This window comes from Ascaphus truei, chromosome 6, assembly GCF_040206685.1.
Source record: "Ascaphus truei isolate aAscTru1 chromosome 6, aAscTru1.hap1, whole genome shotgun sequence".
Lineage (NCBI taxonomy): Eukaryota > Metazoa > Chordata > Amphibia > Anura > Ascaphidae > Ascaphus > Ascaphus truei.
Window position 1 is genome coordinate 33,398,063 of NC_134488.1, and position 13,565 is coordinate 33,411,627.

Here is a 13,565-nt window from a genome sequence, read left to right on the forward strand (position 1 = left end):
CTGTGAAAATGTCACCCATTTGCAATCAGCACCCAACTGAGGTTAATAAAAGACGGCAAGCGCCAATATATTTTCAGAACGTGCGGCAACTTATTCACCTCATGTGGGTGGTGACTCTGATTAGCTGTGAGAGGCAGTGCCAGCCACCCTCTAAAACATCCCCCTCTCTCCTGTGTGTCAGCCACCCAACATAACACTTAGATTGTAAGCACTTTGGGGCAGGGTCTTTTCGCCTTACGTGGTCATGTACCCATTGCTCTTATTCCCAGCGTTTGCAAGTTATATTGTAGATATAGTTGAGCACACTATTGTGTTTGCAATGAGTTAAAGGGTCAGTCCCACAGAAGCAAAGTGACCTAATGACAGTGACGTTTCATGGGTTAAAGGGTCAGTCCCAAGTGACTTGACAGTAACATGTTTAATGATGGGTTGAAGCAGGGGTGCTCAAACTGGGGAGTCAGATTTGGGGAGGAGGGGGCACAACGCTTAGTTAGATGCCCCGCGCTCTTCCCCAAAGCATTTCAATTAAATGCCAGAGCGATCGTGTAACGTCTCTAAGTTCCATTACCTGATCTCCGGCGGCTTCTGGCGACCCATCGCCATGGCAACACTGCGTAAACGCCAGTGACAGGTAAGGGCGTGAGCAGGCAGGGGGGCGCAGACTAAAAAGTTTGCGCACCCCCGGGTTAAAGGGTCAGTCCCACGTAGGAGCAAAGTGACCCAATGACAGTGACTTGTTTCATGGGTTAAAGGGTCAGTCCCATGTAGGAGCAAAGTGACCCAATGACAGTGACATGTTTCATGGGTTAAAGGGTCAGTCCCACGTAGGAGCAAAGTTACAGATCACTATCATCAGGTTACTTCTAAATGAGGCCGGCATACACATTTTCTACTTAAAAGCACCCCCTCTTTCTACCTGGTCAGCTCAATCTCAAAGAACAAAAACCTTCACAGCTCTGTTAACAAGATTTAATGTACATTTATTCTTAACACGGGAACATAGAGTATAAAGATTTCATACTGAATAAATGATATATTCATTAAGCAAAAAAAAAAAAAAAAACAAAACCCCAAAAACAAAATAAGGAAGAGGCTGAAATTTACATTTTTTTTCTCATAGCTACAAATATGCAGAAAATCGCTGGAAAAAATTTCTCAAATTGTTTCGGGAACTTCAACTGAACCTAAAAAAATAAAACAAAAATAAACTCACACCTTGATTGGAAAGAAAAGACATTTGTAAAAGTTGATAAACTGCAGAGACGTCTCTGGATATACAAAGGCTTTATGTTTAGGGCGAACCGTACGCGGCCCTCCTGTCCCGCGTCCGGAGGACTCTTGGAACAGGGGTGGCCAACTCCAGTTTTCAATGGCCATCAACAGGTCAGGTTTTTCAGGAAAGCCCTGCTTCTGCACATGTGGCTCAATCTATGAGTTTTTCATCAAGTCACCTGTCTGTGCTGAAGCAGGGACATCCGGAAAACCTGACCTGTTGGTGGCCCTTGAGGACAGGAGTTGGCCGCCCCGTCTCGGACGCTTGCTTCCGGCAGCGAAAGGAGGGCCGCACAGAATAACCGTGTCTCCTATAACTGCAGGGTGTCAACTCTCAAGGAGTGCAGGGAAAAGGGAGGGGGGGAGGGGGAGGAGGATATACGAGGTGTGTTTCCAATGTACATCATATATATATACAGAACATCGCAGCTTGCAGGCCACAGGCTAAAGGTTAAAACCAGTTATAAGAGGTGATCTCCGCATTATTATTACAATCTAGGCATAAGAGGTAAGGGCGTTGTTTCACATGATACTTTGGGGGAAAAGCGTCTGTCTTTCTCTCCTCCGAAAAAAAAACCTAAAAACAATTCCTTTCGCTCTCCTTTTAAAAACCTACATCTGTAGCCGCTGAGGTTGTGGGTTTTTCGTTTGAATTCTGCGTGTGGGTTTCAGCACAGTTAAAGGTACAGTCTTTTTTTTTTTTTTCTTTTTAAAGGGGCGAGGCGCACAAATTCTATTCTAAGATCGCAAGGTGAGGAGGAGGATTGGGGGGCAGAGCCATCTCGGGGGGGCTTTGTAAATCCTGCAAGTCTTTATTTGGGGGGGAGGGGGAGGGGGGGTGGAGGGGAGGGGGAGAAGGGGTCCATTAATCTCCTCTACCCCCTTTGTGGTTCAGAAGTCAGTTTCTCCTTGGAAAGTGGAGCCCGCTGCTGCCGTGAAGGTTTTGGAAAGGGGGCAGTAGGAGGGGAGAGGGGGTGTGGATACAGTGAAGCCTCCCTCCTCCCCCCCCCCCCCCCCAAAAAAAATATGATTAACTGTAATACAGTAGCTTTGGTTCACACCAAAACAGAGAGGGGTGGTGAGGGGCGATCTATGGCGTGGCCAAGTCTCCTCTCTGGGTCGGACAGTGGATTGTGACGTGGTTTTTGCATAAATAAAAAGGGGAGGGGAACAGTCAGGGAGGTTTCAGTTCTCCGGTGATTGGAGGGAGGGGGGAGGCGCAAAGGATTTTGGGAGGGCTCCCCCTGCAGCCGTCATGACTGGCCGATTAAGAAGAGGACGTCACAGATTACCTGCGACACAGAGCAGTTCATGAGCGGCGACACCGAGATGTCCAGCAGACGTGCCTCGTACAGCGTAAACTCCGCGTGGTTCTCCTCTACCTTGGCCAGCGCCAATAGCGCCCGGGCCGCCCGCCGCATCATGTCCGTGCTGGTGGGCTCGAAGGGGGCACCGGGAGCGTGTAGTAGGCTGGCCTGAGACTGCTGGAACTGGGTGGCTGCCAGGCTGTCCTCCAAGAAGCCCAGGAGGTTTCCAATGCTGCCTTTCTGCACGGCTATGGACCGGGCAGATAGACTGTCTCCCTGCGCCAGGTTAGCTAGCAGAACCACCGCCATCTCGCGGCACACGTGGTTCTTGCGGTCGCTCAGGAAGCGCACCAGCATCCCGTACAGCTTCTCCAGCCGGCTGAAGGGCGGCGTGGCAAGGATCAGGTCCACGTTGCTGTCCTGGATGCTCAGCTTGCTCAGGGCCTCCAGCACCAGCCTCTGGGGGGACAGCACCGCGCTGGGCCCCAGCGTCAAGAAGGGGTCCTGGGCCTCGGCTGATGGACACACGGCCCAGTGTAGGAGGCCGTCCAGAATGGGCAGGCAGATACTCTCTGGGTAGGGGGAGAGGTCCAGTTGGCCGGAGATGTTGGCTATGGTGACCAGCGTGTTCTCACGCAGCATTTCCAGGCAGTCCCACCACCACTCTGCCTTGTTGCAGCTCACGCCCTGGTCCCTCTCCTCCTCCTTCTCGTAGGTGAGCGGCGCCTGCTTGCGCTCCGGGTGCTTGTGGTGGAGCAGCACCAGCTTGCCCATCAGCAGCAGGAGCCCCGGGTGCTTGGACATCTCCAGGTCGTTCCCCGGCACAAAGGACAGGCTGCGCAGGATGTTGGAGATGCACATGCAGCGCCGCGACAGAGCGTCTTGCCATTCCTCCAGCGTGCACAGCGGAGTCTCGTCTTTGCTGCGTGGCTCGTCCTCCAGGATCGTTAGTCCGCGCTGGTTCCGTGGCGGGGGGCACCAGCCCAACGGAAACACTGCAGCCTCCATGGGGGTCGCAGCCCTTTCCTGCGGGAGGGAGCTGTGCCGGGCGCAAAGGACGTCGTCGATGGTGGGAGCTGCATCCTGCGCGGGGCTCTGCGGTTCCGCTGCCGGTTGCTGCTGCAGCTTCTGCTGCTCGCGGGGACGTCGCTTGGCTGAGGGGCGCCTGCGGGTGGGGGGCTCTGGCCGCCTTTCAAAGTGTGTTTGGATGTGCTCTGTGGTGTCCCCCCCTCCTATTCGCCAGTGTAGGAGACCACTGTCAAATTCCTGCATGCGGCCCAGCTGGTGAGAGCAGTCTAGCACAAAGGCGTCTTCCCGCGCCACCACCTTCAGCGGCAACTTGTCAAACTTGCTGGCCTGCTGCTGGATCTCGTCGCCGGCCTCACAAGGGGCAGCGAAGGCTTTGCGCTCCTCGTCGCCTTCCTCCTCCTCCTCCTCCTCCTCGCTAAGGAGGTAGTTTTCCTCCGACGGCGGCGGCTGTTCCTCGGCCTCGCTCAGCTCGGCCTCCCCCGGGCTGGGAGTGTCTTGGGCGGAGGAGTGGAGTAGAGTCTTCTGTGCAGCTTCCCCCACCTCGTACTCTCGTAGGATCCCGAAGATCTCTATCAGGCAGCGCCGGAAATATTCCACTAAGAGCTCCAGCAACCCGGGGAGCTGGGAGGGGGGGAGAGAGGAGAGTGAGAAGAGGGGAACAGGAGAGCGGGGAATGAAGGGTGGGTGGGGGGGATAGAGTGGGGAATGAAGGGTGGGTGGGGGGGATAGAGTGGGGAATGAAGGGTGGGTGGGGGGGATAGAGTGGGGAATGAAGGGTGGGTGGGGGGGATAGAGTGGGGAATGAAGGGTGGGTGGGGGGGATAGTGGGGAATGAAGGGTGGGTGGGGGGGATAGAGTGGGGAATGAAGGGTGGGTGGGGGGGATAGAGTGGGGAATGAAGGGTGGGTGGGGGGGATAGAGTGGGGAATGAAGGGTGGGTGGGTGGGATAGAGTGGGGAATGAAGGGTGGGTGGGTGGGATAGAGTGGGGAATGAAGGGTGGGTGGGTGGGATAGAGTGGGGAATGAAGGGTGGGTGGGTGGGATAGAGTGGGGAATGAAGGGTGGGTGGGTGGGATAGAGTGGGGAATGAAGGGTGGGTGGGTGGGATAGAGTGGGGAATGAAGGGTGGGTGGGTGGGATAGAGTGGGGAATGAAGGGTGGGTGGGTGGGATAGAGTGGGGAATGAAGGGTGGGTGGGTGGGATAGAGTGGGGAATGAAGGGTGGGTGGGTGGGATAGAGTGGGGAATGAAGGGTGGGTGGGTGGGATAGAGTGGGGAATGAAGGGTGGGTGGGTGGGATAGAGTGGGGAATGAAGGGTGGGTGGGGGGGATAGAGTGGGGAATGAAGGGTGGGTGGGGGGGATAGAGTGGGGAATGAAGGGTGGGTGGGGGGGATAGAGTGGGGAATGAAGGGTGGGCAAGGGGGGATAGAGTGGGGAATGAAGGGTGGGTGGGGGGGATAGAGTGGGGAATGAAGGGTTGGGGGGAAGGGAGAGTGCGGAATGAAGGGTGGGGGGGAGAGTGGGGAGTGACAGGGTATAGGGTGAATGGGTAGGGACGGCGTGGAGGAAAGGGATAGTGAAGTGACAGGGGGGAGAGAAGGGGAGAGTGTAGAGTGAGGGGTGGGGAGGGAGAGTGTAGTGACCGGGGGGGGGGGGGGGAGAATGGGAGAGTGTGGAGTGTTGGAGGGGAGAAAGGGAGAGTGTGGAGTGATGGAGGGGAGAAAGGGAGTGTGTGGAGTGATCGAGGGGAGAAAGGGAGAGTGTGGAGTGATCGAGGGGAGAAAGGGAGAGTGTGGAGTGATGGAGGGGAGAAAGGGAGTGTGTGGAGTGATGGAGGGGAGAAAGGGAGTGTGTGGAGTGATGGAGGGGAGAAAGGGAGAGTGTGGAGTGATGGAGGGGAGAAAGGGAGAGTGTGGAGTGATGGAGGGGAGAAAGGGAGAGTGTGGAGTGATGGAGGGGAGAAAGGGAGTGTGTGGAGTGATGGAGGGGAGAAAGGGAGTGTGTGGAGTGATCGAGGGGAGAAAGGGAGTGTGTGGAGTGATGGAGGGGAGAAAGGGAGTGTGTGGAGTGATGGGGGGGGAGATTTGGGGGTCTTGAAAGGAAGAGTGGGTGGGGGGGGGAGGGGGGAAGGGAGAGTGTGTAGTGACCGGGGGGGGGGTGGGGCGGGGAGAATGGGAGAGTGTGGAGTGTTGGAGGGGAGAAAGGGAGAGTGTGGAGTGATGGAGGGGAGAAAGGGAGAGTGTGGAGTGATGGAGGGGAGAAAGGGAGTGTGTGGAGTGATGGGGGGGGGGAGATTTGGGGGTCTTGAAAGGAAGAGTGGGTGTGACAGAGGAGAAAGGGAGAGTGGGGAATGACGGGGGGAGGGGAGAGTGGGGAATTACGGGGGGAGGAGGAATATGTCAGAGGGGGCAGGGCAGAAGAGGACTTAGGAGGAAGGGGATGGGGGTAGGTCTGACCTGGCTGAGGTTAAAGGTCATGATGCTGTTGTCATCGTACAGCAGGATGTTGATGGTGTCCAGTGCCCAGGTGCTCTCTGCCAGGAGGCCGGACTTCAGTGACATCATCACACGCCAGGCCTCGGGGGTCCCTGAAACCGCGGTGGGTCAGACTGTACCACACACACACACCTGGCCACACCGCACAGTGCCCCCCACACCCAGGCAGTACAGTATGCCCTGCAGCTCCGCACCCACCTCCCCCCACCCCCCGACACCGTCATGGCTGGGAGGCGAGCCTGCATGGAACAGCCTCTCAGCCACACAAGGGCCTCTAAAATGGGAAGCTCCCGCTATGAAAGAGGACGTGTCAACAAAGGTACATAAGTGGGGTACACGAGGGAGCAGGCAGTGCCCGAGTGCCCCCCCCCCCCTATCCAAGATCTAGGGTGGCGGAAACATTGCCCTTCACCTCCCCCCGACACTACCCGTTAACCCACCCTGTGCTCTCCCCCCTCCCGCCATGGCTCCTCACCGATCTCCTTGGCCGTCAGCCTCCTCCGGGGTTTTAGCATGGGCTGCGAGGCCTCCACGGACCCTGGTGGGAAGGTGATGTCCCTGCGGATGAGCGGTGGCTGGGAGGGTGCGGGCACTATGTGCGAGGCAGGTACGGGGGGGCCAGCTTTCTGCATCTTCAGGAAGGGGGACTTGCTGGGGGAGGTGCGGGCCTCAAGGGCACGGGGGGCGGCCGGACTGGCTACTTGAGGCAGGTGGTTGGGCATGCTGGGGGAGGCTTGGTACCCAGTCGGGGGAGGAGCCCGCACCAAGGGGGGACCAGGTGCAGGCACGTAGGGGGGCTGCGGCCTGTTGACATGAGGTTGCCATTGGCCCTCGTGTCCAAGCCTCTGGTCCGTGTGCAGCATCTCCTCTCCTCGGCTGGGCCCTGAGTGGTAGCCGGGTCCCTGGGCGTTGGTAGATGGTGGCCCCTGCCGGCTCTGGTAGTTATAGCCCATCTCACTGCGGCCTTGCCACATGGCTCCCTGCCCATCCCCAGAGCCGCCCATTATGTTGGCGGGCAGGGGGGGCTGGGAGTTGCCCCCGGGGGAGGCCGACACCCGCTCACGCCCAAACTGGAAGGGAAACTGGTTCTGCCCGGAAGGTGTTGACCTGCGCTCTGCCCCTTGCGGGTAGCTACCCCCGTACTGCCCGTAGGGGTCCTGCGGCTGCTGGGAGGTGGGGGCTGTAGGGGGCTGGCCTTGGGGAGGAGGGGCTCCTGAGGCAGTGGGTGGCTGCTGCTGCGGCGGCGGAGGCTGTTGCCCCTGCCCACCCTGAGCACCACTGTAGGGAGCGCTGTACATCTCCCCCTCGTGTCGCTTGGAAGGAGGTCCGTAGTTACCGTCCATGGGCCGCTTGTAGTTCTGAGGGAGGGGAGAGAGAGGACCCGTTACCTGCAGTTAGAAGAGCCCAAGTATACCGCACACAGACAGGAGATGGGCTACTGTGACCCCCGCTGCCAGGCGGCACATCACACTATTCCTCTGGCAGGGGAAGTGTATAACGGGGCAGGAGGGAGGAAAGGGAGGGGGGGGGAAGAGCTGGAGAAGACAGAATGTGAAAGGAGGGGGGGGGGGGGGAAACCCAATGTTTAATGAACAGTCCGTTGCCTAATGGGTACTGCACGTTAGTACACTCACTTGCTGCTGGTACATGGTGTTCTGCTGCCCTGGGTAGGGGCTTCCAGAGGTTGCTCCCTGCGCAGGGTACTGGTTACCATAGGAGTCGTGCCTGTCACGGGAACACAAGACAGGGTGGTCTATAGACTGTTCCCTTCCCATGCATGGGAATGATCAGATTGGCACTGCCAGAGAGCTACCCCAGAGCCAGGTGCTGCCCCTACAATGCCACCCCAGCTGTGCTGAAACCCTGGCACCCCACCCGACCAATTCGGAGCATGGCACTAAACTCCTTCCCTGGTGCTGCTCCTCCTACCCACTCAGAATAGTGCCCAGACCTCTCCGCCTGGCACTTTACCCCTTACACCACCCTCCCTTCCTCACCTCTGCTGTGGGTAGCGTCCTGGGGAGTACATGCCGCCGTCTGCATTCGAAGGCATCATGTTTGGCTGTGCCCCTCCGCTCCCCATGCCCCCCTCAGGGCCCAAGCCGGGCTCGCCCCTGAAATAAAACGGGTCAATCAGATCTCTCCCGATCAATACTCTGACTATATATCTTGATCATCTAGATCTCAACCTGATCGATTACATGTAACCCTGATCAATACACTGCCTATATTTTATCATCTTGATCATTCAGATCTCCTCTTGATCAATACTCTTCCTATTTACCTGCCGCCAGTCCCGGCCCCGTGTATTGCCCCGGCCCCGTGAATGCCCCGGTCAGAAAATGCCCCGGCCCCGTGTACGCCCCGGTCAGAAAATGCCCCGGCCCCGTGTACGCCCCGGCCAGTAAATGCCCCGGCCCCGTGTACGCCCCGGCCAGTAAATGCCCCGGCCCCGTGTACGCCCCGGCCAGTAAATGCCCCGGCCAGTAAATGCCCCGGCCCTGTGTACGCCCCGGCCAGTAAATGCCCCGGCCCAGTGTACGCCCCGGCCAGTAAATGCCCCGGCCCAGTGTACGCCCCGGTCAGTAAATGCCCCGGCCCCGCGTACGCCCCGGCCCCGCGTACGCCCCCGCCCCGCGTACGCCCCCGCCCCGCGTACGCCCCGGCCCCGCGTACGCCTCGCCCCGCGTACGCCCCCGGCCCCGCGTACGCCCCCGGCCCCGCGTACGCCCCCGCCCCGCGTACGCCCCCGCCCCGCGTACGCCCCGGCCCCGCGTACGCCCCCGCCCCGCGTACGCCCCGGCCCCGCGTACGCCCCGCCCCGTGTACGCCCCGGCACAGCCACCATGGTAAGTAAATACCTCACTAATAAATAACCCAGCAGCCGAAACGTCAGCGTGACCCGTCAGAGCTGCAGAACAGCGCAACTACAGCATTCCCTTCTTCTGGGACTGAAGCAGGGGGTCTCCTGTTAATCTCCGCTCCGGGGACCCCCTGCTTCCCGATATACCTCTGTAAGGGCCCGGTATCTATGCAAGCAGGAAGCTTGTGGGCCAACGTAATGGCGGCTTAAATGTCCAGCGGGCCAATAGGGAGCTGTGTCGTCACCCAGTGCAGCTTCCTATTGCCCGCGTGACTGTGGGCTTTAAACTGCACACACACACTGGCACCCCTTAGAGAGGTTAAGTATCTCGGGAAGCAGGGGGTCCCCGGAGCGGAAATAAACAGGGTTCAGGTCCCTGCTTCAACCCGAGAAATAAAAGACATAGTGCAAGGGGTTTGCTGCTATAAAGCAGAGTGACAAACATTACTTCCCCTACGTGTGTCACATTGGATTGATTTTTTCCTTTTGAAAGGCCCCAAGCCTGCCTCCGAGTATTCACATGTCAAAGATCTCATCTGCCTTAGCGTGACCGTCCCAGATACGGCTCAAGTCTGATAATGGCCCTAATAAAAAGGGCTTTAGCAGCAGACGTGCCTGTTTTGGGCTCGTTTACGGGAATGAAATACACGGATAAAACATGAAAAGAAACAAGCTATTGTTCTGCCGCAGGAAGTGACCCGAGTTATCCGTGATCACTGCGACAGCATAGGGACAGTCTCCCCTTACAAGTCAGGCCTTTCGGCGGCGCTCATCTGCACCTTCCCCGTTTGCCCAGGTACGATGGCCCAGCCTTGATGACAGACGTGCCCCGCAGACTTCTTACCTCACTCTGTCGTAGCCACTGTAGGGGTAGTGCTGTCGCTGTGCCATGTTTGAGAGGCCGGGTCCCGCTGCCCTGCTGTAAGGGTCCCCCATTCCTCCGCTGGGTCCCTGCCCAGAGGACATGAAGGGGTCTGCTCCTGCGGTGAAAAAGCGGATACGCTTTTGGTGACGGGGGTGATATTAAGCCCTTCACCGCCAGAAAAGCCTGCAATGCGTGGCTTTCCCCCAAACACGGGATCCATGAGGCCAGCTCCCCTACCCGCGCAGCCAAGACTAGAGAGAACGCTCTAACCCAGGGGCGGCCAACTCCACTCCTCAAGGGCCACCAACAGGTTGGGTATACGGGATATCCCTGCTTCAGCACACATGGCTCAGTCTTCGACTGCACCTGTGCTGACGCAGGGCTATCTTGAAAACCTGACCTGTTGGTGGCCCTTGAGGAGTGGAGCTGGCCGCCTCTGGTCTGACCTCTGACATGCAGAATGAACGCTATATACAGAACGGAAGTATATATGTGTCAAGAGTTCCAGCTCCACCGCACGGCGCGGCTGTTTATTGAAAAAGCAGCGTGTGCAGTGGCCCTGAAGGCAAACGGAAGAGACACGCCAACCCCCCCGACTGACACCCCAAAATACGCACCATGATATGCCTAGACACAGCAATATAAGCACTGACGCCCAAATATAACCCACAACGCATCGCCTAGACACATGCACCACCTCGTCCGACACGAGTACAACGCCCTGCAACAGGGAAAATATGCACCGCGGCGCTTATGGGGTGCGCTTGAACACTAAGTAAACCTCTAGGGGTACAGGATATGGCCCTAATCCGACCACCGGGCGGGTGAGCCTGGGAAAGAATATAAATATACGCAATAAATATACTCAATGATGCAAAAAAGACCAATAAATAGATATAAAACCACCGATAGCTATAACCCTTTGGAATAAAGACCATAAACCAGTACAGATATAGTCCCAATGGTCCTAAAGGTATATAATCCTTTAATATCCATCATTGTGTGTATTTTAATATTCAAAGCTACTTATAAAGTATTTTTTCATCTATTTCTTGCGCCCTTCGCGTTCTTATTTTTCTCTCATTTTTCTAACGCACTGCAGCACTGTGTAGACATACACTACAATACAGACATTAGTATGCACACCGATCCAGCGCCTGGACGTGCAGAGCGTAATACAAACACACAGAGCGCGCTGCGCCTCTGCTTGCATGTATATGGGGTGCTGCTAGGCTGCCACACCCACCTTTCCTCATGCCGGCCTCGTAGGACATCCTGCCTATCATGTCCGGCTGGTACCCAGGGTTAGGGGTCATGAATTGCGTTTCTGATAGGACGGATCCGATCCATCGTAAGCATCCTGGAGACCAGACCGAATTGTTTCTGCAGGGCGAGAGGCGGGAGGGAGGGCGATAGGCGAAGGGGGAAGAGGCAGTGCGAGAGGCGGAGGGAGGGGGGGGGGGGGGGCGAGAGGCGGAGGGAGGTGGGGGGGGGGGCGAGAGGCGGAAGGAGCGAGAGGTGGAGGAAGGGAGGGGGGAGCGAGAGGTGGAGGAAGGGGGCGAGAGGCGGAGGCAATGAGGCGGAGGGAATAGGGCAAGAGGCGGAGGGAAGGGGGCGAGAGGCGGAGGGAAGGGGGCGAGAGGCGGAGGGAAGGGGGCGAGAGGCGGAGGGAAGGGGGCGAGAGGCGGAGGGAATGGGGCGAGAGGCGGAGGGAATGGGGCGAGAGGCGGAGGGAATGGGGCGAGAGGCGGAGGGCAAGAGACGAAGGGAGTCGACGGGGGCGAGAGGCGGAGGGAGGCGAGAGTTGGCACGAAAAGCAGAGGGAGGCGAGGGCGAGAGGCGGAGAAAGGGAGGGAAGGGGGAAAAGAGGAAAGGACAGAAGATGGAGGGGGGAGAAGGAGGGGGTCAGCAAGACACTGGCGGGGGAATCCCCTATCAGCCGCCCAGCAACCAATATTACTCGAAGGAGCCTCCCCCTAACTCACCTCATGCCTGGCATGGGGGGCATTTGGCTGTGTGGGGTGGAAGCTGGGGTTGGGGGTTTCAGGTCTCCCCCTTCTGCCATCGAGCTGCTCGTGGACTGAGGGGTCTGCGGACCCTGCATGGAACCTGAGCCGGCTGTGAGAGGAGAGAGTGGTCAGAAGCGGGTTTGCAGACTAAGTGAGGTACACCCCAAATAACAAGCCATATTATCAGAGTCATGTGCAGAAGGGCAGACTTCCTGCAACAAGAAGCGGACACTAATACAGGGGCGGCCAACTCCAGTCCTCAAGGGCCACCAACAGGACAGGTTTTCAGGATCTCTCTGCTTCAGCACAGGTGGTGCAGTCGAAAAAGCGGATACGCTTTTAGTGACGGGGGTGATATTAAGCCCTTCACCGCCAGGAAAGCCTGCAATGCGTGGCTTTCCCCAAACACGGGATCCATGAGGCCAGCTCCCCTACCCGCGCAGCCAAGACTAGAGAGAACGCTCTAACCCAGGGGCGGCCAACTCCACTCCTCAAGGGCCACCAACAGGTCGGGTATACGGGATATCCCTGCTTCAGCACAGGTGGCTCAGTCTTCGACTGCACCTGTGCTGAAGCAGGGATATCCTGAAAACTTGACCTGTTCGTGGCCCTTGAGGAGTGGAGTTGGCCACCCCTTTACAGGAAGGTGTTCTATGTCCAGTTATGTGGTATTGCACCGTAGCCTGCCCCTGTGGCTCCGCTTATCCAGCCCCTTCTATCCATGACCCTGCAGGTTATAAGGCCCCTCCCTCACCCGGTGATGGGGGCTGGATCTTGGCTTGTTTCTTGGCGTCAGCGGCTGAGAATATGTCCGGTGGGGGGTCCTCCCCCCGCTCGATCTTGCACTCGAAGGCATACAGGCACTGGATGTACTGCTTCTTCAGAGAGCTGGCTGCGCTGCTCGAGGTGCCCACGTTCAGGTTAGTGGCCAGCTCACGCCACTTCTTGTTCTTGTTCACCTGATTTGGGGAGGCAAGGAGAGGGGTCAGGGGGACCTGGGAGAGCGCCCCCACCCCCCTTCTCCCACACACCTAGGAAGATGCACCTAATACGCTGCTCCCATCCCCACTGACCCGAGGGATCTCCTCGCCACCCCCTCCCCCCCCCCACACTGACCCGAGGGATCTCTTCGCCACCCCTCCCCCACACACACTGACCTGAGGGATCTCCTCGCCCCACCCCCCACACACACTGACCCGAGGGATCTCCTCGCCCCACCCCCACACACACTGACCCGAGGGATCTCCTCGCCCCACCCCCCACACACACTGACCCGAGGGATCTCCTCGCCCCACCCCCACACACACTGACCCGAGGGATCTCCTCGCCCCACCCCCACACACACTGACCCGAGGGATCTCCTCGCCCCACCCCCACACACACTGACCCGAGGGATCTCCTCGCCCCACCCCCCACACACTGACCCGAGGGATCTCCTCGCCCCACCCCCACACACACTGACCCGAGGGATATCCTCGCCCCACACACACGCACACACACTGACCCGAGGGATCTCCTCGCCCCACACACACTGACCCGAGGGATATCCTCGCCCCACACACACGCACACACACTGACCCGAGGGATCTCCTCGCCCCACACACACTGACCCGAGGGATCTTCTCGCCCCCACACACACGCACACACACTGACCCGAGGGATCTCCTCGCCACACACACACTGACCCGAGGGATCTCCTCGCCCCCACCCCCACACACACTA

The 13,565-nt window shown here is 58.2% G+C and overlaps 1 protein-coding gene across 1 annotated transcript in view; it reads right to left on the reverse strand.

Annotated features, from left to right (window-relative positions):
• Positions 1–955: 955 nt before the first annotated feature.
• Positions 956–13,565, reverse strand: part of LOC142498025 (AT-rich interactive domain-containing protein 1A-like) — a 173,296-nt gene continuing 160,686 nt past the window's right edge. The window contains 12 exon segments of the mRNA XM_075606534.1: positions 956–1,184; positions 2,565–4,229; positions 6,068–6,198; positions 6,582–7,464; positions 7,741–7,831; positions 8,104–8,220; positions 9,814–9,949; positions 11,081–11,152; positions 11,155–11,203; positions 11,205–11,217; positions 11,820–11,952; positions 12,598–12,874. Of these exon segments, the coding sequence (XP_075462649.1) occupies positions 1,101–1,184; positions 2,565–4,229; positions 6,068–6,198; positions 6,582–7,464; positions 7,741–7,831; positions 8,104–8,220; positions 9,814–9,949; positions 11,081–11,152; positions 11,155–11,203; positions 11,205–11,217; positions 11,820–11,952; positions 12,598–12,874 (3,651 nt within the window). The 3' untranslated portion in view covers positions 956–1,100.